The sequence below is a fragment of the Trichomonascus vanleenenianus genome, assembly GCF_965637985.1.
Source record: "Trichomonascus vanleenenianus strain CLIB 3782 genome assembly, contig: TRVA0_011S, whole genome shotgun sequence".
NCBI lineage: Eukaryota > Fungi > Ascomycota > Dipodascomycetes > Dipodascales > Trichomonascaceae > Blastobotrys > Blastobotrys vanleenenianus.
The window spans coordinates 89,532-116,473 of record NW_027481876.1 but is presented as its reverse complement, the minus strand read 5'-3'; the positions used below and the strand labels follow the sequence as shown (position 1 = coordinate 116,473).

The window sequence follows — 26,942 nt, the reverse complement described above, 5'->3', positions numbered from 1 at the left end:
ACCTTTCCCATTTGTCTGCATTCTGCGGACGCTCGAGCTCGGGAAGAATTAGGCGAGTGCCAGGTAGGTATATGTAGCGACACCACCAGACTTTACAGTATTGAAACGAATCTACCTGGTATTACCCATAATACCGCAGTTGGTGAGATTGTGATAACCAACGTTGATAGTGTCTTGCTTCTATCCGTTAGCTCTGCTTTGTAGGAGCTCTGCGCTGCTGGTAACATAATGGCAACACAGCCAGTATTAAATGTTGCGGTAACCTAATGGTAATGTACAAAAAAACTAATGGGTTCGAATTCAACAGCAGTAGTTGCCCATTTGACAGACAGAAAGAAAACATTGACAAACTAATCGACCTCGTATGTGCTACAGAAATTGCCGCCACCAATTACACCCTTAAGGGGGTATTGTCAGGGGCTCTGACTCCACTCAAACATAAGTGGCAGCTTCGGGTACCATCATGGCAGTTGTATGCCCCTAATTGTAAGAAGCAATAGACATATAGACAAACCAGTTCAGAGGCTGAAACCCCTAGCCTATTTGGCCGAATCGATATTCTGCAGTACATAATTATAGCATTTCCACAGATGTATAATACATACACAATTACAGGCGCCCTGGGCGTATTGTAAGGAGGCGATTATTACGTAGGCCGGAATGTTCTACGAGTAGTGAATCTGCGTTTCGTTAATGGACAATAAAACTAAAGTGTCCGCCTGAAAGTCGGTGAAACAATCAGCTTCATATATATTGGTCATAGAAGGAGCACTTTCGTAGTGGCACAGGAAGTCTCGAGGTCGTTTCAAAGGGGGTCGTCCAGTTATTGTATCTTTGGGAAGGAAAAGCTCTGAGAAATATTGCCGAGCAGAACTGGAAAAGCGCGTATGACAAGAGAGTACAAAAACTACCCTCTTGGGTTGTTCAACGATACGGTATTTCTTAATTCGCCTCATAATTTCCGTGTAAAGTTAAATATTCGTTGGGCAGGAGCAATTTGATGATATCTTGAGCCATAAATATCCAACGCGTTTTGAACCTTGATCTCACAGTTTAAGACTTGATTCAACCACTTTAATCCCTGGACAGAATTGCTCGCTTCTGGTCTCATCCCCTTTAACAAAAGCTACTCAAAATTACGGCGCAATGATTAAATAATGTGGATATCAGGCTATAACTTGTATGTAAATGCGTTGGAGGAGAGCTATTCAGTAGCCGCAATGTACCCCCTACCCTGATGAGTAAAAATATCATTAATAGATTTATATCATTATGATGAACCTCCTTCTCCCTCGCTCCTCCTGTGAATGTGAAAAGCAAATAAGTCAATTGCAATAAACTGGAACTAGTGCGCTTAGGGGCCATGTTCCTTCTTGTCTGTTCAGTTACTTTTTGCGCCAATTGCTGTGATGCATGTCTTCAGGTCTGTATGACATAGTTAAACCATCCCTTCCAGCATGAGGCTGTCAAAATGTTATTTACTGTCCATGCGCGTGGTATATAACCAACTAGAATATCCTCTCATGTGAACTCCTCTGACGAGGTGTCTTTTCTCTGACCGGTGTGTTAACCGTCGTCGTCTACTGAGCTCCTCTATCACATACATGTCGCTTCAAACGTTGTTCTGCATCATGCTGGCGGCGGCCCTGTCAGCCATGCCTAGAGCATTGGCAGCGCCTTCCGATTCTTGTGCTATTGCTGACAATACTGGTATCGCCATCGACTCCCTGGTCAATATGTACTACAATAATGACACTGGCCTCTGGGATCACGACCTCGGCAGCGGGTCTGAATGGTGGACATCTGCAAACACAGTCGATGTCCTTGCAAGTTATGTTAAGCAAATGCCAAACACGGCAGGCAAGTACAATTGGGTCTTTGAGAACACTTACACTAAAGCGCAGCAGCAGACTCTACAGTCCCGCGGTGACCAGGGAGAGCTCAATTACCTTAATTCCAAGCAGCCATCCCCATATGTCGAGAATGGGTTTGTTCGGCCATTCACCTACTACGACGATGACGGATGGTGGGCTCTGGCTTGGATCAAAGTGTTTGACGTGACTCACGATGGCAGGTTTTTGCAGTCTGCTGCAAATCTTTTTGAGGTTATTTCTAATAACTGGGACGATAAATGTGGGGGTGGAGTCTACTGGAACCAGGACAAGAAGGGGAAGAATGCTATTCCAAACTTGCTCCTGATGGATGTGGCTGCAAAGCTTGCCAGCCGGACTGGCAACAAGTCAAAATACAGCTACTGGGCAAGGAGGGCGTATAATTGGATTAAGGATTCCGGAATGATCAACGACCAAAACCTTATTGTTGATGGCCTTGACAGTTCTACTTGTCAATCTAATAATGGCCCAGTATGAACTTATAACCAAGGCGAATTGATTGGCGGTCTCGCGGAGCTTTACACCCTTGAGAGTAACGATGAATATCTTGATTTGGCCAAGAAGGTTGCGGATAGTTCCATGGAGCACTTAACTACTGGGGGCATCTTGAAAGAGCGATGCGATCCGGACTGCTGGAGCCAAGGCGATGCCCCAATTTTCAAGGGTATCTTCATGAGGAACTTGCAACGGCTCGCGGAGGTCACTGACGATTCCAAGTACAAGGACTTCTTGAAGACGAATGCTCAAAAGATTTGGAACAGCGACAGAACTACAGATAACCGGTTTGGAGAAACGTGGTGGCAACCATCCTCTCAGGTGAATTCGCTGACTGATTCTTCTGCAGTTGATGCCCTTGTTGCCGCTCTGGCGGTCAGTGGATGTTCTCAGCAGAGCAGCAATTTTTTCACTAAACTTTTTAACAGCTTGTCTAGCTGAGTAGATTAGACCAATTAGACAGCACTCATAATAGGCGGTTCTCTTTTGTCATGTACGCCGTAAACTCAGATTGCGATAGTAGTAATGATGTCATTAAGTGCAGTACAATACAAAGTAATGGGATCTAAGAAACTATGTCAGACAGATTTTAGAAGACAATGGTTAATTGAAAAAAGAAAAAGCTCGATGCTTGCATACTCCTAGAAGAACTTAAATTACCAGTCGGTTGCATCGGTCGGTCAATTGAAAAAACTGTATCCAACAAGTTGGACGCCCCAGAAGTAATCTTTAGACGTAATTCCATAATATACAATTGTACCCAGTCGCAGTTTATTAATGATACAGCGATAAGTCGACCTGCGAACGTCGTCTCTCGTAAAATGTGGAGGAGTACTCCTGATAAATAAGCTAATTTACTTGCCAAAGATGGGGAAGAAATCTCAGTTAGGAGCGCTCTTAGATCGCTTGGTAGTCCTGCCGTCACTGCTAGCATAGCGGTCGTCACGGCGCCGTTTCTTGAGCCAGACACTCAGTCGTCTGGGCCGCTTGGACTTCTTGGGCTCATCAACGACTGCGGGTAGCGGAACCCACTTCTTCTTTGGAACCTCGCGCCTCGTGTATTTTCGTTTCGGCTTGGGCTTCTCTTCCTCTTCTTCCTCCTCTTCATCTTTCAAAGTCGGTGGCCGTTCGAAAATAGGATCGTAATATAGCTCAATGGGTTCCTGCTCTTTTCTAGGACTTGGCCAGAAGGCGGAGTAGAGAATGACATGGCGATGGCAGCGGGGACAGTACTTGCGAAGCATCCTTTGCAGAACCACTTTTTTATCTTCGATGACCCTTAAAAATTTGACATGGCAGTTCCAGCACGTTTGGGCCGTGCTTTCGTGTTCTGCTTCATACGGGGTTCGGAAATATGTCTTGTAGTACTTGGACACTTGCCTCATGATGGCATCACGGCTCAACTCTGGGATGACTACAAGCTTGCGCTTTATCATTGTACTAAGCTTGTAACTTCCGTTAGGGGGGCCGGCGCTGCGTCTAGGTCGTAGAGACCGTCCCTGAGTTTGTTGCTGCTTGTCTTCCTGAGACTCTTCGGTATCTGGTTCAATAGATGTGCTTGGCGACGGCACACTGGAGACTTGCCGGCTGCTCAGCAGAGAATCGCTCATTTTCGAGCTCACCGACTCGTTATCGTCATCGTCGAATTTGGTAATGGTTGGCGGACTACCGCTGCAATACTGGAAGCCATTATTAGGAGGAGTGCTCAGATCATCCAATTTCTGCACAGTGGCCATCAATTTTTCTGTTCCACTCTCCCTGTTCTCAAGAGTTTCTCCATTCTCAGAAGCAAGTCCAATCTCAAAAGCATCAGCTCGACCGGCGATACTGTTTGCAATCCCATTAATGTTCCCGATACCATTAGTATCACCAGCAATAGTCGCGTTAGTAGTATTCGTAACTCCATTGGATAAGTTTGTTAGCTCCTCTTTAATAGTTGGCTCCCCTTTAATAGTTGATTTAGTAGTAGCAGACTCCTTTTTGGACTTTCGCCGGAAATTCCTAATTTCATCACGGCTGTCCTCTTCGTCGCTGCTTTCCGCTTCGTCTTCCTCTGGCTTGTTCTTGTCAAACCCATTGACGCTTTTACCCTCGCATGTCGCGCACAAACACTCACGGTTCCGCCTGCCAAAGTAGTTCTGCGAGTACTCTACGGTAATCTCCTCTCCAACGGAGATCTTGCGCTTGGCAAATATAGACATGGACCTTCCCGCAGAGGAGAACCGCGCGCTGGCATCACAGTCATGGTTGACAAACCGAGCTGGACCAAGCATCATGCAATTAACACCCAGTCGGCTCGAGTTAATAATCGAGAAATCTTTGCCATTGGACTTGTTGAGCTGCTCCTCGTCATCGTCGGTCAAATGAGCCAGGAATCCAACCAAATGTTTGATTTCCTCGCCCGGCTGGTAAACTCTACGCGCAACAACACAGGCCTCCACCGTCTTTGACCGCGACGTGTACCGGTCGGTCACCTCGACAGCAAAACCGCACTCGGGCATGTAAATCGACACGTATCGCTTGACGTGGCGCTCAAACTCGTTGCGCACCGACGGGTCCTGGAACCGCCCGAGAAAGTTTTTCACCGACGGAACAGTCACAAACCGCTCCACGGCCGTGTTGATCGACGGACTCTTCTGGATGACATTCTCCTGGATGATGTCCATCAACAGGCCCTTGGGGATGCCTCGGATCGGCTTGTATTCGCGCACTTTGCGCGTCGTCGCCCAGTAGTGGATCCGGTCGATGAAGCAGTCCACCAGCAGGTCGTCAAAGTACGCCAGGTCGATGTAGGTCAACATTGCGCCCTTCTAAACAGTCTTCAGCTCCTCACAGAGAGTAGTGGTCGCCGAAAGAGGCCCTGGAGTTTAATTACTATTTCAGAGACGGGCAAGGGTAGAGAGGAGGTTGGTTCATCAAAATTTAAGATTCCGGGCCGTGCGTCCCAACCCACCACCACGACGGGCGGCGGTTCCATGAGGCTATGGAAGTAGACAAGAAGCCGCGAGTGTTTGGTAAGAAGACTCCTGTGTCGCTGTCTTCGGCGCGGCAGGGGTCGCCATCAAGCATCGCCTCCGAGTCGTCGGACGAGGGGCTGTCGGCGACCCTGGCGTGCCCCATCTGTAACGAGGCCATGGTGACGCTGCTGCAGCTCAATAGGCACCTGGACGACGAGCACTCAGGAGTAGACAAGGTTGAGAACGAGCAGATCAAGAGCTGGTTTATGAAGAAGGTGGAAAAGGCGAGGCAGCTGCAGTCTGTGACTTCCGTCTTCCACAACGGGTTCTCGTTTGACGGGCTGGATGAGGAGAGAGGAAGGCCGGAATCGCCAGCCCCTGTGGAGGAGATTACTCGGAAGCACTGGCAGAAAACCTCGCCAGGAGACCGATGCTCGGATATCTTGTGTGACAAGATCCTCAACAGCCGCAATGGCTCGGTCAATTGCCGACAGTGTGGGAAGCTGTTCTGCTCGATGCACACCAAGTACCAGATGAAGTTGTCGCGCAAGGCGAAACACGATCCGAGGGACGGGTCGTGGAGTAGAGTGTGTGAAACGTGTTATAAGAGCAGGAGGGGCTACAATGACCACATTGGGCCGGTTCATGATGACACCATAGACTTTGCCAAAATGCGCCAAAAACAGATAGATATGCGAGAGCTGGAGGTGAACCGGCTGGAAAAGAGGCTCTCCACGCTCATCGACACGCTGTCGCAGTTTGGAGACGAGTCGGGGCTGCTCAATTACGCTCGTGTCCAGCAGCGCCGCAGGGCAGAGCGGTCTGTGGCTAGCTGGCAGGAGGACGATGCGGTGGACCAGTGCCCCATTTGCAAGCAGAAGTTTGGCTTCACTCTGAGGAAGCACCATTGTAGAATATGTGGCAAAGTCGTGTGTGCTGACCATGGTACCGGCTGTTCACGGCTCGTCCAGCTGAGTGTTTTATCGGAGAAGCTTGAAAAGGGGGTGGCCAAGGTGCCCAAGACGAGTGACCTAAGCATTAGGATGTGTCGCGACTGCCGCGATACAGTTTTTGCCAAAAAGAACTTCGAAATGGACTTGAAGAGTCCGAAACCCGCCTTGTTAGGCTACTATGATGCTTTAAAACGCCTCAAGAAGGCAATCGAGCTGTCACTTCCGAAGTTCCAAGTGATGCTGCAAACACTAAACGATCCGGAAAACCCTCCGCCGCATGAAATACTGACGGAAGCCACGGCCATTCGCAAGAAGCTGCTGGAGTCGTTTTTCCAGTACGAAAAGGTTGCACGCAAAGTGCTCATGTATACGCCGCAGTCGGACGGAGAGAAGAGATTGCAGCAGCAGGTCTACTCGGTGGCGGCACAGTTCCTCCAGGACCATTTGCTACCATTAAAGTCTCTGCCGAAGGCTCTCAAGCACAAGAATGGCTCGGCAACGCCGCCTGGTACTAGTTCACCTCCAAGCGCTAGCTCACTGCCGCCACCCCCTTCTGTTGAGTCGATGGAACTAATAGAGAATGCAGACGATGGTATTTCACAGGAGATACAGAATCTCCAGAACCAGGTAGTGGTACTGGAAGAGCAGAAGTACATGGTGGAGCAGATGGTTAGTGATGCAAAATCGCGGCGTAAATTGGACGAAATCACGGCGCTGGAACAGAATTTGGTTGACCTTAGCGCTGAAATTGATTCTCTACGCATGAAACTTGGACAGTACGACATTGCGTGACCTCACCACAACTTCTGGATGTGATATTGGATAATCGAGTTGATTCACACACGACTTCTGGACGTCCTATTGGATAATTGAGGTGATACACACACCTTGGATGCCTTTTGTACACCCTGCGATATCATATCGTTGCTGGTTGCCAATCTCTGAAGAGCTAACGCAAAATTAGCAAGCTACGAAAGATTCATTGCATCGATGACTAAACCCAGTGCAGTACTTTATATGAAATGTGCACATATTGTGAATTCAATTGGTCGACTCCATTTATTGTCCATAAACTAGGTAAATTACTTGAATGTATATCAGCGAACCACCTACGATCAGGTACTAGCAAGTCGATCAATCTGTATCGTAGACAGTGTATTGCCTCACGTTTTCTATAATACTCACACATCTACTCCTCAATACATTCAATTTACATTTCAATCCCGTAATCACACTATTCTATAGCCAGTCTTCACGAGGTGTATTCCAGATGACAGCTTGGTGGACCATGATAAATTTTGGCGCGCGCCTTGCTCCCAGTGGAATGTATCACCATACATTGAAAAGACCATTCAGTACCACTTCAGGTCCAAATCAAGCATGGAGGTAAATATTATTTGAAACTAAAAGTATAAAGGATATATGCTAACAGAATTTCTAATAGCCACAGGAAGAAAAACCGCCGAGTCCCGTTAGTGGGGAGGACAAGACGGCCAAGTCGCCTGTCGAGATGGCTCCCAGCACGGTTCCGCGTAACCAGCGGCGCAGAGAGCTGCGGGACCTGAACCTTCTGGTGTGGGACGGCAAGCAGGGGACCATTGAACTCATCGAACCTCTTGATTCGAGTTTTAAGAAGAATACTGCGTTTATCAAGCGGTGTCGGGTAGGTCTTTTCGACGGCAAGGCAGAAGAACTGGTCAAGGAAGTGCGGTCCCTGTCACTGGAAAAGTACCTTTCTGAGATCATCGCCGATGTTAGTGAAGGTCTGTATAAGTGCAAAACTCTGGGTGACCTGTTCACCGGTGTAGAGGTTGTGTCTGCGCTGCATCAGCGGTTTGGATCAAGCTTCTCAGCGCCACTGCTGTCTAATTTCCTTCACGGTATTCGCAACCCCAGCAAAAGAGAATTGCAGAGCCTTACAGCCGAAGCGCGTGCCCGGGAGGAGGGTGCAGCGCTTGAAAGACACCGAACCATTATTAGAGTACTTATCGAGCTGTGGCTTGTGGGAGTGTTTAGACAGGCGTCCGATGCCATCGCGGCAAATCAGCCTGTGCCGGATTATGCTACTAAAAAGACGTCAACCGGCCAGATGGTGCCGATCCCGCTGGCTGCCCTAAAGGAGGTGCTCAATTACGATACTACCGACTTTACAACCCATCCCGTCGCATCAATGGTGCTCAAAAACTATGCCTCGTTGCTTATCTACAATAGCAGACGGGCGCAGGATGATAACGAAGAGGCGTTTTTAGGAGGTCTTGTACGGAGGGATATCAGGATAGGCTTTGCCAATATGTTCACGCAGTATGTATTGGCGTTCCAGAAAAGAGTCCAGGATCTGGCACGGCAGACGCGGCGTCTTGAACGGCGGAATGAAAATTTCTACTTGAGACGTGGCGAGGTGACCTCAGAGGATAAGGCGGAATACGAAGCGAGCTTCGAGATTACCGAGCGATTGGTTGGCGTGTGTGAGAGTCTGAGTAAATACATGGAATTGCGCATGCCGGACCTGCGCTTGGTTAACGAGACCGAAGAGGAACAGCTAAAGCGGAAAGGCGGTACGATCATTCCGGCGTCTGATAGAGGTATCTGGGAGGTCGATGAACAGCGCAAGTTTTACGAGGATCTTGTGGATCTTCATGTACTACTGCAGAAGGAGGAAGAAGAGAAACAACAACAACAGCAGCAGCAGCAGCAGCAGCAGCAACAGCAGCAGCAACAGGAAGAAGAATTATCCACCGACGGAACAACTACTCCTTCGAGCACTACGAGCCAGCGAAGTACGGGCAAGAACCGTCGTGGTAAACCTGGAAGCGCCGAAGAATCTGAAGAGGACTTTGCCAGCGATGAAGAGGAAGAAGGGGACCAAGAGATGAACGAACTTGATGAAATTGTAAACGACTCCAAGAAGCAAGCGCTTGAAGGGGCACTGGAAGACGCATCTGACGATGCCGACCATGTTGAGTTTAAATACACCATTGGCGAGGAGAACGGAGATCTAGACGACGAGGGTGAGGGAGCCAAAACTGCTGGCGCTGTCGTGACAGAGCTGCTTAATAAGCTGTCGACCGAGCCCTCGCGAGATAATATTGACGAAATCGCCCTAGAGTTTGTCTCTCTTAATAACAAGTCTACTCGGCGACGTCTAATTGAGTTCCTCACTGATGTCCCAGTGGGCAACCAGTACAAGCTGCCATTCTACTGCCGGCTTTTGGCCACTCTAGACCCAATTTACCACGATGTTACCGAGGCGGTGTTCAGCTACCTCAATAACTTCTTCTTTTACCTTTTACGGAAGAGGCAGGTCAAAAAGCTCATTTCACGGCAGCAGTTTGTCATTCAGTACATTTGCGAGCTGGTCAAGTTTGGGCTCTATCCCAAGCTCGACACATTCAGCAAGTTCAAGCTCATGATTGACTTTCTAGACGAGCATTTAGTGCTGTCCATGTGCTATCTGCTGGATGGCTGTGGCAGATATCTGCTTCGGAAGCCCGACTCTAACGTTCTCATGACCAAGATGCTTGTCATGCTGGAGGACAAAATGAAGAAGAAATACTTCACCATTGACCTTGAGTCGATGCTGAAGAACGCCATTGAGGGGGTGCGGCCCGATTTTGCCGACGGCCCAGAGGTCAAGGGCAAGGTCCGGCCCGTTATTGAGCAGTATCTGCGGCATCTGGTGTACACAGAACTGGACGCCAGCAATCAGCAGGACGTTCTGAACGAAATGAAGCGTCTCGACTGGAATGACGACGAAAGTCTGCGTGCAATGCGCAAGCTGTTCAGCAAGATCCACAAAGTGCGGTACGCGAACATCCCACAAATGGCGTCTATGCTAAAGAGCTTATCGGAGCACCACAAGAGCTTTAGCGCATCGATTATTGACAACATTTTGGAGGATATACGACGAGGACTAGAGATAGCCTCATTCAAGATGAATCAGCAGCGGCTGGCACAGGTAAGATACCTTGGAGAAATGTACGTTCAGCGCATGATCACAGATACCATGGTGTTCGAGACGCTATACCACATTCTAACGTTCGGGTATCCCAATGGCAAGCCGAGCGCGAAGTACCACTGTGAGATTGACCTCCCCAATGACTTTTTCAGGATCAGGCTGGTGTGCATGTTTCTCGAGACTCCGGACCTCGCGGAAATCCTCGACCAAGGGGAGAGCAAGAGAAAGCTTGACATGTTTTTGACGTTTTTGCAGTATTACATTTTCACCAAGGAGCGCATGTCTATGGACATTGAGTTCCAGGTCAAGGATACGTTCAACCTCCTGCGGCCGGGCCAGGAGCTTTATCAGTCTGCGCAGGAAGCGACTGCTGCTCTCAACCGAGCCATTGCAGTGGCCAACGGCTCCGCCAAGGCGCCTGAAGAGGCCGAGAGTAACAACAAGCCCCAGGAGGAAAAACAGCCAGAGCAACCTGAAGAGACTGAAGAGGAACGGCTAGCCCGGGAAAAGCGCCAAGAGGAGCGGCGGGAGCGGGCGAAACGAATTTACGCGCAGAAGCAGGATGTCAAAGCGATGGACGACTTTGAGCGTGATTTCAGTAAGCTCATGTCAGATCGGTGGAACAAAACCTCTTCGCTTACGGAGAGCACGACGTCCAGTGCGGCTACTAGGCTGTTTGACGAGGCCGTGCCATCGCAAAAGACTCTTAGCGTGTCCCACCGCGTCAATGATACGACTGGTCGGACTGTAGGGTACACCTTCCTGACCAAAAAAAGCGGCAAGCAGCAGGCGACGACAATGTCTGTTCCGCGGGAAGCCAAGTTCGCCGTTTCGGTCATGAAGGAGAAGGACCGGATGCAAAAGGAACAGGATAGAGTGCGCGAGATTGTCATGCGGTATTCCTCGGTCGAGGACTCTGGTGATGACGGCCTCAAGCGAATCGTCCAGCCCGAGGTCCCATCATTCCGATACTCGCGTAAGAAGCGTGAAAAGGCCCCATCACCACAAAATAATGTTGATGATGTTTAGAAATGCTAATTATTTATTCTATTTGTTTTTAATGGAGTTTGCCTAGGCTCCCTGAGGGCCAGCCCCCCAGCCCCCCCCCGTGGCTCCGCTTCCTTCGCGGAGGGCTTAACACAGCGAGGAAATGAACCGAGTTTGTCCACATCTTGACCCCCCCCCCAAAAAGATGTCATTATTTTCATTATATTTAGTTCCATGTAACACGTATCAGGGCAGTGTGTTACCAAGGCTGAATGAAGCCATTGAAATCGGATGATTTGAATATCAGTTTATCTACTTCATTATGCTATTCGTGTGATCCTTATGCTTTGAGGAGATGAATCTATTCTACAAGGAGCGTTGATAAAGATTTGTAATGGAAACGGATAATGGGTAGTATTACGGTAAGTTAGCGGAGGATGGAAAATGGGTAGTTCAACCGCATAATGGAGAGTGACTAACGGGTAGCAGAACTCCCGGTATAACAAAGATGCATAATGGAGATGAATATGGGTAGAATAATGGAGATGGACAACTGGTAATATGATAGATAATAGATAATGCGAAGTGTATAGTAACGGATAATGAAAAGGATAGTGGATAGTACAGATGTATTATGGGTAGTAATAGCGGATAATGAGTACAGTAGTATAATGAATAATGGAGGCGGATAACCGGTTACAGATAACTTAAGTGATAATGGTTAATGGTTAATGGTTAATGCTGAATAGTGGAGATGAAGGTAGTATACAATTCATTAATCGTCAGAACTAGTTAAAATGCTGTAAATAATAAAAAATGCTTAGATTGTGGATGGCGATGATGGAGGAGGAGACGCCTTTTGTACCAGAAGTACCACTACTGTAACATCATCCGGCTTACCACCATAAGCGGTGACCGAGTGAACACGCTTGAGCTCTTGGGAAAACGGCGAAGACCTTCTAGAGTCAACCGACAGAACCGCAGCATGCTTGACTAGCGACGAGGCCAGCTCTGCTCCGCCAGTCATGGTCTTGCCTGGAACAATCTCTTCGTCACGCTTGATCCACGATCCCGTGCGGAGCATGGTCTCTGTCACTTGCTTGAGTATCTCGTGGGCAAAAAGATTGTCTGTCAGGCCGTCGGTCGCGAAAATGACTACATCTCCATGCTGCAATTCATGCACCGACACCTCCGCATCCGATGGGTCGTCGGCAATCTGCTGTCGCCGGTCAATAATCCAGCTATCGGGCACGACAGCCATCTGGTAGGGAGTATTAAACGTGTGAACCTGGGGCTTTGACTGTCGTAACAGCCGGCCCTCTCTAAATATCAGGAACCCCGAGTCTCCGAGGTTCGCTACTTGAAGCTCTCCGCTGTGTGGAGACACAACGCCAACGCACGCGGTCGAGGATCCAGCCATCACCTTCTTCTCAGCCTTGATCTCGCCAAACGCGCCCTCAAGAAGCGTGCTGGGCGCAATTGCGGTCCCGGAGTAAAGGGTCGCCTGGGACGAGTCGTCGGCGGAGGAACCTTCGACGCTACTACTGGCCGCCGAAGAGGACGCAGATATGCTCGGCGCCCGCTCGAGCGCCTTGAACCGGGAGTGCATCTTTTCACACAGCGTATGGCTGAAGTCGCTGGGGTCTATCCCGACTTCAGCCCACCCACCGACGCCATCGGCGACGGCGAACCCGACAGTACCTTTAAACGGCCCGGTCTCAATGCAGCAACAGAAGAAGCTGTCTTCACCCGTATTGGGTCGCGATAGCTGGAGTTGTTTTTTGGGCGCGCCAAACGCATCGCGCATCTTGGGCGAATACGACTCGGCGAGCTGGAAGCTGAACCGGTCGCCCGGGCTCGCCGGAAGCGGCGCGTACTCCTTGGCCGAGTACAACGGCGCGATCATCGTGGAGAAGTTAGCGGTGGTCGTAGTCGATGAATACGCCGATCGCGAGCTGAGCCCTCGGCGCACAACCGAAAGCGTCCTCTGGAGGCGGAAGAACCCGCCGGTACGCGTGGACATGCTGGATTGTTGCTTCGTCGAGTTGCTTCTCGAAACACTGCTTATTCTGGGCTGGGAGCTGGCGGCACTGACGGAGCTAACGGAGGGCAGCGGGTGCGATGAAATTTTATCGCTCCGGGGTGCGCGGGCGATGACGGTCTGCAGTGACTGGGGGAGTGATGACAGCTGGGAGCCGCCGCTCAAGTATTGTCCGGCAATGGACATCTCTCTCTCTCCAGGGCTGTGGAACGGGAACAAGAAAAAGTCCAAAAATGCAAACTTTGGGGAAGCAATCGAACTGGGGACGTGGTGAAGGAGCAAAGGAGGGACTCCATTAAAACCCTTAAAGGCACGTTCTGTTACGTAGGTTAGCCCACCCGAGGGGGACCTAAAACTTGATTTGGTCTTGGCCCAGCGCGAGGTTAATTTTCGCACACACGTGGTGTCTCAGCCGCAGTACATGCGGCTCGTTCACCAGCGATGCAACATAATATAGGCGGTATTCGGCGAAATACACTGGGGATCCTTTTTGACCGTCGAAGAACTTCGAAGGAGAATAGAGCTATAGCAATAGGCTGGTTGCTATAGAGTTTAGTTGCGAGTTGCTGGGGGCAATACTGCGAGGTGCCGGAGGAATCGGGATTGTCTATTCTTCCGAACCCTGCTGGAACTTCTACTGGATACTGACGTAGGTGTATTATGATAGATACAGCTGCAAGTTCATAAGACCACAACTGAAACTGCTTGGCAGAGGCCAGTTGGGGGACCAGTCCCCCAAACCCCCTAGGGTCTCCGCTTCGCGGAGGATTCCTGGTCCTCCGGATAAATAACGACCGGTAACGGATTCTGATTAAAGTTAGAGTCGTTTGTTAAGTTGTCGATGGAGCTGGCTAAAGCTTCGTTGGAGAAGTTCAATGTGGGTACAATTTCAGCTGAGTTCAATAGTTTGTATTAATAGCATTTTTTTTCTACGGTATACAATGGGTCTACGCTCCTCCGCGAAGCGGAGCTACGGGAGCTCGAGGGCTGGCCCTCGAAGGTAATTGACTTTATTTACTACGGTACTACAGGTACGTAATTATTATATACAGGAGATGTTCATGTAATGGATTGTACAAAACGATTGATATAACGGTACTTGGTTGTGATAAGGTATCAAACCACTATTAGGGAGAGTCATTATCCGAGTGATATGTACTCATAAGCGGCAATTTTAAGGCATAAGGTATACGCGATTAAAACTATGTATTTGGTGTTAGTTCACCAGCTGTTTTATCTGCTGTTCGTTCTCCTAGGACGTGGCGGGCGAGGTGGCCGTCGATGAGCATCCGCGAGATGAGATTTGAGACTTTGAGTCTCACGCTCGGTAATGGACGAGCAAGGGAGTCGCAGACTCCCCCAGAGGTTTTGGCGTGGCGTTCTCAATGCCAATTGTATCTCCTCTTCTTTCATGGGTGATTGTATCTATGTTACAACATCAAAGTGCTTAGGGTTTCAAGTAGCCGCCAAATTTTGAGCCGTATGGTTGGTCCAATCGAGCGAATAATCAGTAGTTTGCACGATCAATCAAGTAGTTTTACGCCATTAAGTTATTAAAGATACACATTGAGAGTAGGCTTCCTTAGAAAAACAAGAATACCGTACTTGGGGTGGGGACCAGTCCCCCTAAACCCTCCAAGGGGCTCCGCTGTGCGAAGATTTGGTTGAACTGAGTTATTGTAGAGGGGGGGTTTGGGGGCAGAGCCCCCAACTACGGGAGCTCGAGGGCTGGCCCTCGAATACACTGATGCGGCTCGTGCGGCGTTCATTCTTTGCCCCGAACCATTGCCTTGGTGTACTCGCAGTGCAAAGCGTGAGACCGAAAGTGTATCAATGGAGTTGGGGTATGGAAGAATTGTTCCATTGCATATCGTCCAGGCCCATTATACTTTTTGTTTTTCGTTATGCAACGTTGTAGTTTCTATAGGTACGCATTTCCCGGCATCGTCCCCTAGGGTCTGTACATCACAACCTCCGGCTCACCATACTAATTTCACGGTACTGGACTGGATTTTTTTTACACAAACTACGATTTTGCCAATTTCTCCATCGATTGATAACTAATCATGTTGTTACAAACGTTTGGTTGAGCCATTAGCCAATTATTTTATTAGAAATGGCTCGAACTCCCGCAGAGGAGTTGAGGAGAGAATAAATAGCATAGTACAGTATACACATAATAAATAACTAGGGAAAAGAGTTACTCCTCTCTCTTCCGCCCACGGCGCCGGGTGGGCGGCGCGTCCTCTTCGCTCTGGTTCTCCACGGGCGCCGTGACTGGATCGGGGTACTTGGCGACAGAGTCGGCCAGAAAGTCAAAGTGCTCGGTGGTCATGACCGCCTGCTTCAGGTGGGACGGCGTGACTCGTTTCGAATTTCGCATGCGTGCCTGCTCGCACGAGGCGTCTACTAGCGAAATCATAAACAGTTCTAGCGCCTTAGCGACAACGATGGGCGTGGCCTGGGCGACCTTGCCGATATCGTCGTCGCTCTGCATCAGCCGTTTGATTCTCGCCTTGCTGGGGTTAGATTTTTATGGTTTACATCTTTTGGAGGCAACATACGACTGGGAACCGCGTCTTGATTTCACGCGTCGGCGGTGCTGCTGGTGCGTTCTGATCAGATTCTGACATGTCGCGTTGAAGAAAAAAGTGGGAGGAGGAAAAAGCCGCGATAACCCCTTTAATACTTCACCACCAGAGGATCTGCCATACCGTAATATGAGGAGTGGACGTTGACGTGTCGTATTAATACTAGTTAGGACTTGAATTTTGGTACTGTCGTACTAGTAATAGTTAGAACTTGGATTTTGGGTACTACCGGTAGTCGCGATATTAATAGTCAAAGCTTGGATCTGGAATGAAATGATGGAGTAAGGTACTACCGGTATTGGGATCACAATAAGGCATTATTGAAGATACCAATAAAGATGCCATTAAAGATACTACTGGACGGCTAAAGATACTACAGTAGTCAGTAATCAGTGGGAATGGTAGTGAATAATACCAGAGAGGATAACTATTGTGATAAATGGATTTGATTTCATTGATAGACCCAGGGGGACAAGTCCCCCCGGACCCCCCTATTGGAGGTGTGAGTAGAGATTGTAACTATCGACAATAATGACACTAATGAAGATACTACCTGTAAGGACAGGGAGGCTATTGCATGTATGCGACGACTTAGTTCTAGGAGCTCTCCGCGCAGCGGAGCCCCAGAGGGGTTTGGGGGGACTGGTCCCCCCAATTACACTAAACCGCTAGGTGATGGTGAGTTTGGATTTAATTGTTCATTATCAAAAAGTTATATATACATGGTTGAAAGAAATGCAATAGGACCCTCCGCGCAGCGGAGCCACGGGAGCTCGAGGGCTGGCCCTCGAGAAGCCAACTTAGCTGTGGCGCTTGAAGATGAGGGAGGCGTTAGTACCACCAAACCCAAAGCTGTTAGTCAGCGCGTAGTCGATCTGGGTAGACTGGGGCTTCAGGGGCACGTAATTGAGGTCTGGGAACTCGGGCTCGAGTGCCTGGAGGTTCAAAGTCGGCGGCAGGACCCCGTGGTGCAGCGCCAGTACCGTGAAAACCGCCTCCAGTGACCCGGCTCCGCCAAGCAAGTGGCCGGTAGCACCCTTGGTGGAGGAGACTGCGGCGGCCGACCCAAAGAGGCGGGCGATGGCATTGCTCTCTGCAGCATCACCGAGCCGCGTTGAGGTCGCGTGGGCGTTGATATACCCGACTTGGTGTGGTTCGACGCCCGCGCTCTTGAGCGCCGCCTGCATCGACCGGAATGCACCGTCGCCGTCGTCTCGAGGCGCTGTGATATGGTGAGCGTCCCCAGAGAGGCCGTAGCCCACGACTTCGGCGTAAATGTTACGTTTTCGGGCCACTGCGTGGTCCAGCGACTCGAGAACCATGACTGCGGCACCCTCGCCAATGACGAATCCGCTCCTGTCTTTATCAAACGGTCGCGACGCCTGTTCCGGGTCGTCATTGTAGTTCGTCGAAAGCGACTTGGCCCTGGCGAATCCCGACACTGCGAGCGGATGAATTGGCGCCTCGGTAGAACCAGCGACCATAACATCAGCCATTCCAAGCCTAATAAAGTTGAAGGCATCACCGATATCATGGGCCCCCGTCGTGCATGCAGTCGATGCCGAGTGATTGGGGCCCTTGAGACCGTTCATGATGGAGATGTGCCCCGCCGCCATGTTGTTCAACAAGCTGGGCACAAACAATGGCGACACCTTGCGATATCCTCCCGTCTCATAGTTCACGACGTTCTCATACAATGCGTCGAACCCGCCTATACCTGACCCGACGGCTACACCGGTCGCACACTGCTGGGCTTCCGTCTCGGGCGCCCACTGAGCGTCGTCCAGAGCCTGTCGCGCCGCAGCAACCGCGTACTGAGCGAACAATGGAACCCGCCGCATCGACGTGCGGTCGACCCACTCGGCAGCGTCCCACTTGCCTTCTGCGTAGGGGCCTCGCGGAACGACTCCGGCGACCCTGCTCGGGAGCTTTCCGAAGCGATCTTCACTTAACGCGACCAGGCCACTCTTCGCCGCCACCAGGTTCGCCCAGGCGGTCTGGCAGCCGACCCCGAGCGGGCTGACGATCCCTAGTCCTGTCACGACAACTCTCCGCATCGTTTATTGCCTTGCACCTGCGTCCCTGGCGGGTCCAATCGATTTCACCAGATTTTGGCACGCGCGGCTGTGCAGGTTCGGCATGCGCCGCATCTTCAATCGGTGCACCGCATGTGCAGGACGGCAACTGGGAGCGACCGTATATAAGCGGCCCCAGAGCTATAAAAGACGATATTCTAGTGGCTATAGGCGTTTCTATCAGTTACTTGAGAGACTAAAAGGATCACAAAAGATGGGGTTGAACGAAGCGAACTTTGATAAGAACAACAAGACCAAAGACCCGTACAAGGGCATCGCTATGGGCAACAGCGCTCCATACCCGATCCCAGTCATCACGGACCCCTACGCTAAGCGACAGTGGCTGCTGGAGCACATGGCTGGCGCGTTCCGGGTGTTTGCTCGAAAGGGGTACACTGAGGGCTCGGCGGGTCATATCTCGGTCAGAGACCCCGTCGACGCCAACACCTTCTGGATCAACCCGTTCGGGGTGCACTTTGGTATGCTCACCGCCTCGGACATGGTCCATGTAGACGAGTCAGGCAAGATCATTGGCGGGTCGAAGAAGGCTGTTAACCTCGCGGGGTTCAAGATCCACTCCGCCATTCACAAGGCTCGTCCGGATATTCATGCCGCCTGCCACACCCATTCTATCTACGGCAAGGCGTATTCTGCTCTGGCTGCTCCGCTTGAGATGATTAACCAGGACGCCTGTGTTTTCTATAATGCGCATGCTGTGTACAGCGACTTTGGCGGTATCGTACTCGAGGCCGAGGAGGGCGAGAATATTGCCCGGGCTTTGGGGGAGAACAACAAGGCGGTCATCTTGAAGAACCACGGGCTGTTGACGGTCGGGAGCACTGTAGACGAGGCGGCGTACTTGTTTACGCTCATGGAGCGGACGTGTCAGGCTCAGTTGCTGGCTGATGCGGCTGTGGCCAGTGGCAAGCAGAAGGCCATTATTGACCACAAGGCGGCCCAGTTCACGTTTGATAATACCGCCGATCCAGACTCGCTGTATACTGAGTTCCAGCCGGACTATGAGTACGAGCTGAAGCTTACTGGCGGCGAGTTTAAGTGGTAGACCTCTCTAGTATCCATATTTATATTTATCAGCATTTACGCGTTCAATTGATCGAATACATTATACTTTACTAGTATTATTGGGGGGGACCAGTCCCCCCAAACCTCCCTGGGGTTCCGCTACGCGGAGGTCATTGATGGCTTCATAATCTCCGCGAAGCGGAGCTACGGGGGTTTGGGGGCTGGCCCCCAAGTCAATTGTAGCAGCGGAACGTTTATGGGGGGACCAGTCCCCCCAAACCCCCCTGGGGCTCCGCTGCGCGGAGGTCGTTGATGGCAAAGCTAACCACAATCGGTTATATTTACAGTTGAGATATAACCGTTTGAGATATGAGCTAATTAGGTATTAAACAATGGATATGAGCGCTGTACCTTGAATCAAGTCTTCAAAGCGCCAAACGGCATCGTAAGGCTATTTTGTTTAGCCAATCTATAGAACAAGCTGAAGCGGTATCGTTATGGTATTACGGTTGGAATTCTGTGCTTTGTGGTATCGATAGTGTACGGTGATTAGTAACCCTACTGCAATCCAATCGGATTCTCCCGTCTTTTGCTCCTGCTCGTAGTGTGAACTCTCACGACGTGGACCATATATCGAGCTTGTCTCATCGACACCCACCCGTCTGAAGCTTGCCTGACGGAATGAAAAACCCCGGAAATGGTCGGAGCGAGCCATATCATGCATTGTAAGCTTTTGAATGCTCTTATGGCGTCCGATATGTTCATGGGGCGTCCGCAGGGCGTAACTATTGCATACTATGCATTCAGATATTCTTATTGTGCGCATGATGAATGCTCAGAAAGCAATTCACTTGAACAGTCTAGGCTCTGTAATATCAATACCAACTCTAAAATACAATTCTTTCGCATCTGCCCGAGAGACCTGACGAGAAGTTCCTGTCTCTTAACGGGAATCGACAGCTTAAAATACTACACTTGGCTTCGAGCCTTCACTAAATATGCAAAGTCTCTAACCAAAAAAGAGGGGATATAGTCACATGTAATATGATACAAACGTATTCTGGGCTTGCTAAAAAAGGGATATGCTAAGGAGTTTATATCAATGGCAGTCCGCCGGACCCATGCCCAGGGCTGGCTGTCGCCTCGTTATTGCCGTGTGTGAACCTGTGGCAGAGCCGGCGCCGAAGGTTTTTCCGTTGGGCAAACGCCGGCCGACGGGTACCCGCCGGCACTGGTGATCGTTCCCACCAAACAATGCTAGCGAAAGCCCGGATAAGCAGGTTTTCATCAGTGAAAGATGTCAGGGCTGCTTACACGCAGTGCTCTCCACAAATTCCATCCTTCCCCCAGTCGCAGGACCTATACCATCGTTTCCATTGTCATATTCGTATCGGTTGTCTGCTCCCCCCTTTTTTTCCAAGCTCATCGCGATGCCGTGTGTGACTGTTTTTTTTTTCTCCCGGCCGCGCCCGCGTTCGTATTTCCGGCGAGGCTAATTTGAAGCGTTTCTATTGGTACAATGCCATCGATATGCTCTGCAGGTACCCAACGGTGCCCGTGAAATGCGGACTGTGATGTACGCGCAGAAGGTGTGCGTAGCTGTGGGCACAAGGCGCCGCACCAAGTTCTGCGGGTTGGCGATACGGGTGTGCAGAAAAAGTAACGGTGGGTCTGACATCTCAATCGCGGGACTGTTCCATCGGTTCGTCCTGCCGGCCTGCTTGCTGGGATTGACCCCAGGTTTGACTTCCAAAGGGTCGAGCGGACCATTCCAAAGGAAGTCTGGCCCAATGGCAGATGGATATTTATATATAAAGACAGGGTGTGATTGCCTTTGCCCTCCCGCTCTTACGGTTGATCGGGTTGACTTTTACACGGCCATGCCAAACCTTGATATTGAGAAGCAAATGTCGCCTACCGCGGATAAACTGTCGGAGACGGGCTCTAACTTCAAGACGGAGGTTAGAGAAATCCAGCCTCCTCTGGGGAAATTCCAGAGAATTGCTCAGTACCTGGGCGCTGAGATCAGAGGTATCGAGCGGATCCCGGAGGAAGAGAAGACCGACGGTTCCGTCTGGACCGCTGCGTCCATGTGGATGGGAGGTAACATGGTAATTGCGACCTTTGCTCTGGGTGCACTTGGTGTTTCGACTTTTGGACTCAATTTCTGGGACTCTGTGCTTACTATCATTTTCTTCAATGCGCTTGGTGCATTCCCGGTTGCATACTACTCCACCTTTGGTCCACCTTTTGGATTGCGGCAAATGGTGCTCTCTCGGTACTGGTTCGGCAACATTGGGATCAGAGTAATTGCTGTCCTCAATTGTGTCTGTGCTATTGGCTGGAACGCCGTAAACACTATGGTCTCTGCTCAAATGCTCCACACTATCAACGGCGGAAAGCTCCCTTCGTGGGCTGGTGTCATTATCATCTCCCTAATGACTTTTGTGGTGTCCTTCTTGGGGTATAACATCGTCCACACTTTTGAGAAATATACCTGGATTCCAACCCTCATCATTTACATTATCACTGCAGTGCGAATGGCCAAGTCTCACGCGTTTACTTCTCTGCCCATGGGCACCGGCCGAACCGAGGCGGCAGCCATACTCTCTTTCGGCTCAGCTGTGTTTGGATTCGCTACTGGCTGGTCCCCATACGCTGCGGACTACACTGTGTACATGAGATCTGATGCCAACCGACTCAAGACGTTCTTTGGTGTTTATGCTGGCCTCTTGTTCCCGTGCTACTTTAGTATGATCCTCGGGGCTGCTTGCATGACCGGTATCCTATCTAATCCAGTATTCAAGGAAAATTATGACAAGGACAGTATCGGTGGCCTATTCTACTCTATCCTTGTGCAGGACTCTCTTCACGGCTTTGGAGAATTTTGCATTGTTATAATGGCTCTTTCGACAGTTGCTAACAACATCCCCAACATGTACTCGCTGGGTCTTTCTGCGCAAACCGTATGGTCGGGCTTCCAGAAAGTGCCACGAGCTATTTGGACGGCAATTGGAACCGGTGTTAGTATTGCCATTGCTATTCCTGCCTACTTGCACTTTGCTTCGTTTATGGAGAACTTCATGAACTTGATCGGGTACTGGCTGGCTACGTACTCGGGTATCGTCTTGTGCGACCACTGGGCGTTCAAGAAGAGCCTCTATGCATATGACCCGGATCGATACGAGGATTACAGCTACCTCCCACTTGGTGTTGCGGCGTTGTTCTCCTTCTGCTGCGGTCTTGCTGGTGTGGTTATTGGTATGGCGCAGGTTTGGTGGACTGGTCCAATTGCCCTTGCCATCAGTAAGCCGTTTGGTGGCGACGTTGGATTCCCATTAGGCTTCGGCTTTGCCTTTGTGGTGTATCTGATAACCCGGCCAATTGAACGAAAGTATGTTGGCCGCTGAAGTTTTATCCAGAGCTTTTTCACTTCTTCGGTACGGATTACAATTGTTATAAATGCCTGTGACTAGCAGTGACGACGCTAGGCTCCGATGTTCACAGGCAGAACAAAAGAAGTGCCTGTGACTAGCAGTGACGACGCTAGGTTCCGATGTTCACAGGCAGAAAAATGAACGTGTGTGTCTATACTTTGCCTTTTACCGTATAATGTTACTTTACTCCATTTAATATTCCTATACTACTGTGCTGTATCTACTGTGAAGCTCATTGTAATCTGCTAGATAATGTCGCCTAAATAATATACCGGCAATATCGCCGTAGTAAGGGTGGGGCTATCATAGTACTCCCTAAAATCCTATGCTCTTAGACATGTGTGAGCCATGAATGAGCCGCAGGATCATTACCCATTAGATAGGTACAATTCAACCCGTCTCGAAAAATTTACCAACATCTCAGATCCTTTGTTGCAAATAAATTGGCATACAAACAATCCAAAGAATGTATGGCGGAAATTCCAAACGGCCCCCCAAATCTATTACCGATAGATAAGGTATTATACCTGTGTGTCATATGATGCAGGTTGAAGGCAATCTTCGTTCTGTGAGATACGCGGGAAAAAACGGCCGAAAATCTCTGCGTGCACTTATCAGCATTCGCCGTGTGGAAATTCCTATTCCGGTAATGATTGACGACGCGCTCCGGAAAAAAGTAACACCGAAAAAAAAAGATTTCATTTTATATTCAATTGCTAACTCCGTTTTTCTTTCTCCTTTTCTCACCACAAAACCTCCTTCGCTTTTCGAAGCTCCTTAAAACGCTCTTTTCTGCTTGAATCTACACTACTGGGCGCTCTTCCAGCACCGGCTCGTGAGATTCTTTACTAGCAACCCTTCTTTGCTATTATATAATACTTGCTTTCTACAATGTCCACTTCCGACCTTGAGAAGCAGGTGTCCCCCTCGGACTTCCAGTTCTACGAGACTGGTTCCAACGATGTTTCCGTCGAGGAGCAGCCTATGGGCAAGGTCCAGAAGGTCTTGGCCTACTTCAATGCCGAGGTTCGAGGTATCGAGCGAGTGCCCGAGTCCGAGAAGACTGACGGCTCCGTGTGGACCGCCGCGTCCATGTGGATGGGTGGAAACACATGCGTTGCTACCTTTGCTCTCGGTGGTTTGGGTGTCTCGGTGTTTGGCCTTAACTTCTGGGACTCTGTGCTGACGATTATCTTCTTCAACATCATCGGCGCGTTCCCGGTCGCCTACTACTCTACTTTTGGCCCCGAGTTTGGCCTCCGACAGATGGTGCTCTCTCGATACTGGTACGGGTTCGTTGGCATCCGACTCATTTCCTTTTTGAACTGCGTCTGTTGCATTGGCTGGAACGCCGTCAATACCATGGTGTCTGCTCAGATGCTGCACACTATTAATGGCGGCGTTCTGCCTGCCTGGGCTGGTGTCATCATCATCGCGTTGATTACGTTCTTCATCTCGTTCTTTGGTTACAAGACCGTTCACGTGTTTGAGAAATACAGCTGGATCCCGACCTTCATCATCTTCATCATCACCGCGGTGCGAATGGGCAAGTCCCACGCGTTCACCTCGCTTCCAATGGAGACGGGCCGAGCTGAGGCCGCCGATGTTCTCTCCTTTGGCGGCGCTATTTTCGGCTTTGCTACTGGCTGGTCCCCGTACGCCGCTGATTACACCGTCTACATGCGAAAGGACTGCAACAAGCTTAAGACTTTCTTCGGCGTTTACGCGGGCTTGCTTTTCCCATGCTTCTTTGGCATGATTCTGGGCGCCGCGTGCATGACTGGCATTCTCTCTGATCCAGTGTTCAAGAACCATTACGATCAGGACAGCATTGGCGGTCTTTTCTACGCTATTCTTGTCCAGAATTCGCTTCACGGCTTTGGCCAGTTCTGCGTTGTCCTCCTTTCGCTTTCCACTATCGCTAACAACATTCCAAACATGTATTCCCTCGGCCTGTCTGCCCAGACTATCTGGTCCGGATTCCAGAAGGTGCCGCGAGCTGTTTGGTCTCTGATCGGTACTGGTGTTAGCATTGCCATTGCTATCCCAGCGTACTTGCACTTTGCTTCGTTTATGCAGAACTTCATGAACATTATCGGGTACTGGCTGGCCACGTACTCTGGCATTGTGCTGTGCGATCACTGGGTGTTTAGGAGAGGATCTCTCCGATCTTACGACCCGGAAAGATACTGCGACTACAGCTATCTGCCACTGGGTATCGCCGCGCTGTTCTCTTTCTGCTGCGGTATCGCTGGCGTGGTGATCGGTATGGCGCAGGTTTGGTGGATTGGTCCAATTGCCCGGGCCATCAGCATGCCTTATGGTGGCGACATTGGTTTCGAGCTTGGTTTCTCGTTCGCCTTTTTGGCGTATTTGGTCACCCGACCAATTGAGCGGCGGCTCGTGGGCCGATAAACAGCTACTTTCTGGTGAGAAACAGAAAAGCAAAGGAGGTACTGCAGTTTTATGTTCGATCTTCCTGTGACTAGCCGTCGTGGTGAAGGCTAGGTTACGATGTTCACATGGAGGATTGGACATGCTGGGGGATGTTAATTACGGTATTCTGTCTGTGACTAGCTGATGTGGTTGAAAGCTAGGTTCCGATGTTCGCAGATGGCTATATTTTTTTATTATTTAACCCGTTTTTATTATTTAACCCGTTTTTTTAATAGTTGTGATTATAGACTAACGATGAAAATCTTACTGACCATATGCCGCTATCCATAGCTACGCGTTTCTATAGCCGGATAGACAGCCACTACCACTATCTCTGTTCAGCAATCATTAATATATCTGAGGCTACCGCTTAGTTCGGTACAACTATTTTACATACAAGTCATAGTCCTGAATTGCGGCTCCGCTCTCAATGAGCTTTGCCGTGTCGTTTTCAAGATGCGCCTTGACGAGGTCGGCCATTGCCTCAATGAACATTGGGTCGCCATTCAGACTCTCTGCGCGCTTGAGGAATTCTGGGTTCTTGAGCGCCTCCCGCATCTCAATGTCCACCTCATGAAGGGTTTCGATATGATCGCTCGTGAATGCAATGGGCACTACAATGGCGCCCTTGGCCCCTTGCTTTTCCAGCTGGACCGCTGTCTTCTGCGTCTGGGCGCCAAGCCACGGCTTTGGGCCAACCTGCGACTGCCAGACCAGCCTATACGGGTTGCTGAACTGGAGCTGCTGCATAACGGCATACACAGTGGCACTCACCTCGGCTACGTACGGATCGGACTGGTTTACAATTTCCATCGGCAGAGAGTGCGCGGAGAAAAGCAAAACCACCTTGGAGCGGTCTGCCTCCGAGTACTGGTCGAGCTGAGCCTTGATATGGCTGACAAAAGTCTTGATCAAACCAGGGTGGGTCGGCCACCGGTTGATGAAGCTCCATTGGACCTTCTTCTCCGGATCAATACGCTCCTGGCACCGCTGCAGCTCGTTAATAGATGATCTGGTAGTCGAGTAGCTGAATTGCGGGTACTGGCTGAATGCAACGGCTCGGGTAATGCCGTCCTCCATGAGTCGCTCGTAGGTATAGTCGGTGAGCGGGTTTGCGTACCGGAACGCGACATAGGGCTTGTGAGGGCCCGTCTGAGGGCTAATCTTATCCAGCAGTTTACAGGCCTCTTGGGCTTGGAACTCGCTCCACCGTCTGATGGGGGATCCGCCACCGATCTCACGGTAGTGTTCTGCGATCTTTGGAGTTCGTCGCTTTGCGATAAACTTGGCTGCGTACTCCTGGAATGGCAGAGGGATGATATCTCTATCGCTGAATAATCTCAGCAGGAAATCATGGGTCTCGTCTACAGTGGAAGGTCCTCCCATATTGAAAAGCACTACAGCCTATAACCCGGATCATAAATAGTTAATTTTCGCAATTCAAGATATTGTGTTTGTAAATCCACTTACGGTGCCATTGCCTGCTTTAGTAGTCGAATACAACCTAGCCAGTCGGCTAGAAGGCCTCCAAATCTGCGATCGTGCCAGCATCGTTGAAGGACCCATACGAATGACCTGATCCCGGGCCCTTATAAAGGTTCACTCTCTGAAAAATTCCACGGATCGGAATTCCGCCGCGGTCCCCCGGGCTACGAGCAATTCTTGAGCTACGGGCCACTTTGTTCTACTGGGTGGCTTTGTTCCATGCGATAAATCGTATTATTCAATGCCCAATCGTGTTTTAGTTGAGGAGCAATGAGTTTAATTGTACCTCTGGGTCAATTGCTTGGACATTTCTCAAGAATATTCAACGGGTGCGGCTCGTGCGGCTGGATCAATTCGTGCGCACAATCCACATCATTTCGAGATTTGTCAACAGATTAGAAATTGACGGTCCAGATCTTTGAGCCTCCGGATTTAACATGTAAGCCGAAAGAGTATGCAACAGTGCTTTAGGGGTTTTTTTTTCTGAGCGTGACTGTAGGGTTGCGTGGCTTCTTATGTCCGATCGATCGGGTTAACCCCCTATCCTTGGGGAAGACTACATATGCCACTACAAGTTCCTACAATGCCAGAGAAGCTTTAGAGCACGATCAAAGC

General features: G+C 50.0%; 11 protein-coding genes across 11 annotated transcripts; 6 read left to right on the top strand and 5 right to left on the bottom strand.

Annotated features, from left to right (window-relative positions):
• Positions 1-1,604: 1,604 nt before the first annotated feature.
• Positions 1,605-2,369, top strand: TRVA0_011S01266 (uncharacterized protein; the record flags this gene model as incomplete). Its single annotated transcript, XM_076683836.1, has 1 exon — positions 1,605-2,369. One exon carries the CDS (start codon positions 1,605-1,607, stop codon positions 2,367-2,369), a length of 765 nt encoding a protein of 254 aa, XP_076541883.1.
• Positions 2,370-3,268: 899 nt separating this feature from the next.
• TRVA0_011S01244 (SET domain-containing protein) lies at positions 3,269-5,188 on the bottom strand (the record flags this gene model as incomplete). Its single annotated transcript, XM_076683835.1, has 1 exon — positions 3,269-5,188. One exon carries the CDS (start codon positions 5,186-5,188, stop codon positions 3,269-3,271), a length of 1,920 nt encoding a protein of 639 aa, XP_076541882.1.
• Positions 5,189-5,370: 182 nt separating this feature from the next.
• PEP7 (phosphatidylinositol-3-phosphate binding protein) lies at positions 5,371-7,089 on the top strand (the record flags this gene model as incomplete). Its single annotated transcript, XM_076683834.1, has 1 exon — positions 5,371-7,089. The coding sequence occupies one exon, from the start codon at positions 5,371-5,373 to the stop codon at positions 7,087-7,089; it is 1,719 nt and encodes a 572-aa protein (XP_076541881.1).
• A 588-nt stretch (positions 7,090-7,677) lies between these two features.
• Positions 7,678-11,281, top strand: NMD2 (Nmd2p; the record flags this gene model as incomplete). The annotated part of the gene is made up of 2 exons (XM_076683833.1): positions 7,678-7,683; positions 7,742-11,281. The coding sequence occupies 2 exons, from the start codon at positions 7,678-7,680 to the stop codon at positions 11,279-11,281; spliced, it is 3,546 nt and encodes a 1,181-aa protein (XP_076541880.1).
• Positions 11,282-12,059: 778 nt separating this feature from the next.
• PTC7 (type 2C protein phosphatase PTC7) lies at positions 12,060-13,466 on the bottom strand (the record flags this gene model as incomplete). The annotated part of the gene is made up of 1 exon (XM_076683832.1): positions 12,060-13,466. The coding sequence occupies one exon, from the start codon at positions 13,464-13,466 to the stop codon at positions 12,060-12,062; it is 1,407 nt and encodes a 468-aa protein (XP_076541879.1).
• Positions 13,467-15,480: 2,014 nt separating this feature from the next.
• Positions 15,481-15,913, bottom strand: BUR6 (negative cofactor 2 complex subunit alpha; the record flags this gene model as incomplete). The annotated part of the gene is made up of 2 exons (XM_076683831.1): positions 15,481-15,795; positions 15,845-15,913. 2 exons carry the CDS (start codon positions 15,911-15,913, stop codon positions 15,481-15,483), a joined length of 384 nt encoding a protein of 127 aa, XP_076541878.1.
• Positions 15,914-16,671: 758 nt separating this feature from the next.
• On the bottom strand, positions 16,672-17,928 carry CEM1 (fatty acid synthase CEM1; the record flags this gene model as incomplete). Its single annotated transcript, XM_076683830.1, has 1 exon — positions 16,672-17,928. The coding sequence occupies one exon, from the start codon at positions 17,926-17,928 to the stop codon at positions 16,672-16,674; it is 1,257 nt and encodes a 418-aa protein (XP_076541877.1).
• Positions 17,929-18,160: 232 nt separating this feature from the next.
• On the top strand, positions 18,161-19,009 carry TRVA0_011S01112 (uncharacterized protein; the record flags this gene model as incomplete). The annotated part of the gene is made up of 1 exon (XM_076683829.1): positions 18,161-19,009. One exon carries the CDS (start codon positions 18,161-18,163, stop codon positions 19,007-19,009), a length of 849 nt encoding a protein of 282 aa, XP_076541876.1.
• A 1,522-nt stretch (positions 19,010-20,531) lies between these two features.
• FCY2 (cytosine permease) lies at positions 20,532-22,379 on the top strand (the record flags this gene model as incomplete). Its single annotated transcript, XM_076683828.1, has 1 exon — positions 20,532-22,379. One exon carries the CDS (start codon positions 20,532-20,534, stop codon positions 22,377-22,379), a length of 1,848 nt encoding a protein of 615 aa, XP_076541875.1.
• A 918-nt stretch (positions 22,380-23,297) lies between these two features.
• FCY2 (cytosine permease) lies at positions 23,298-24,821 on the top strand (the record flags this gene model as incomplete). The annotated part of the gene is made up of 1 exon (XM_076683827.1): positions 23,298-24,821. One exon carries the CDS (start codon positions 23,298-23,300, stop codon positions 24,819-24,821), a length of 1,524 nt encoding a protein of 507 aa, XP_076541874.1.
• Positions 24,822-25,226: 405 nt separating this feature from the next.
• On the bottom strand, positions 25,227-26,393 carry HEM15 (ferrochelatase HEM15; the record flags this gene model as incomplete). Its single annotated transcript, XM_076683826.1, has 2 exons — positions 25,227-26,246; positions 26,313-26,393. 2 exons carry the CDS (start codon positions 26,391-26,393, stop codon positions 25,227-25,229), a joined length of 1,101 nt encoding a protein of 366 aa, XP_076541873.1.
• Positions 26,394-26,942: the final 549 nt, after the last annotated feature.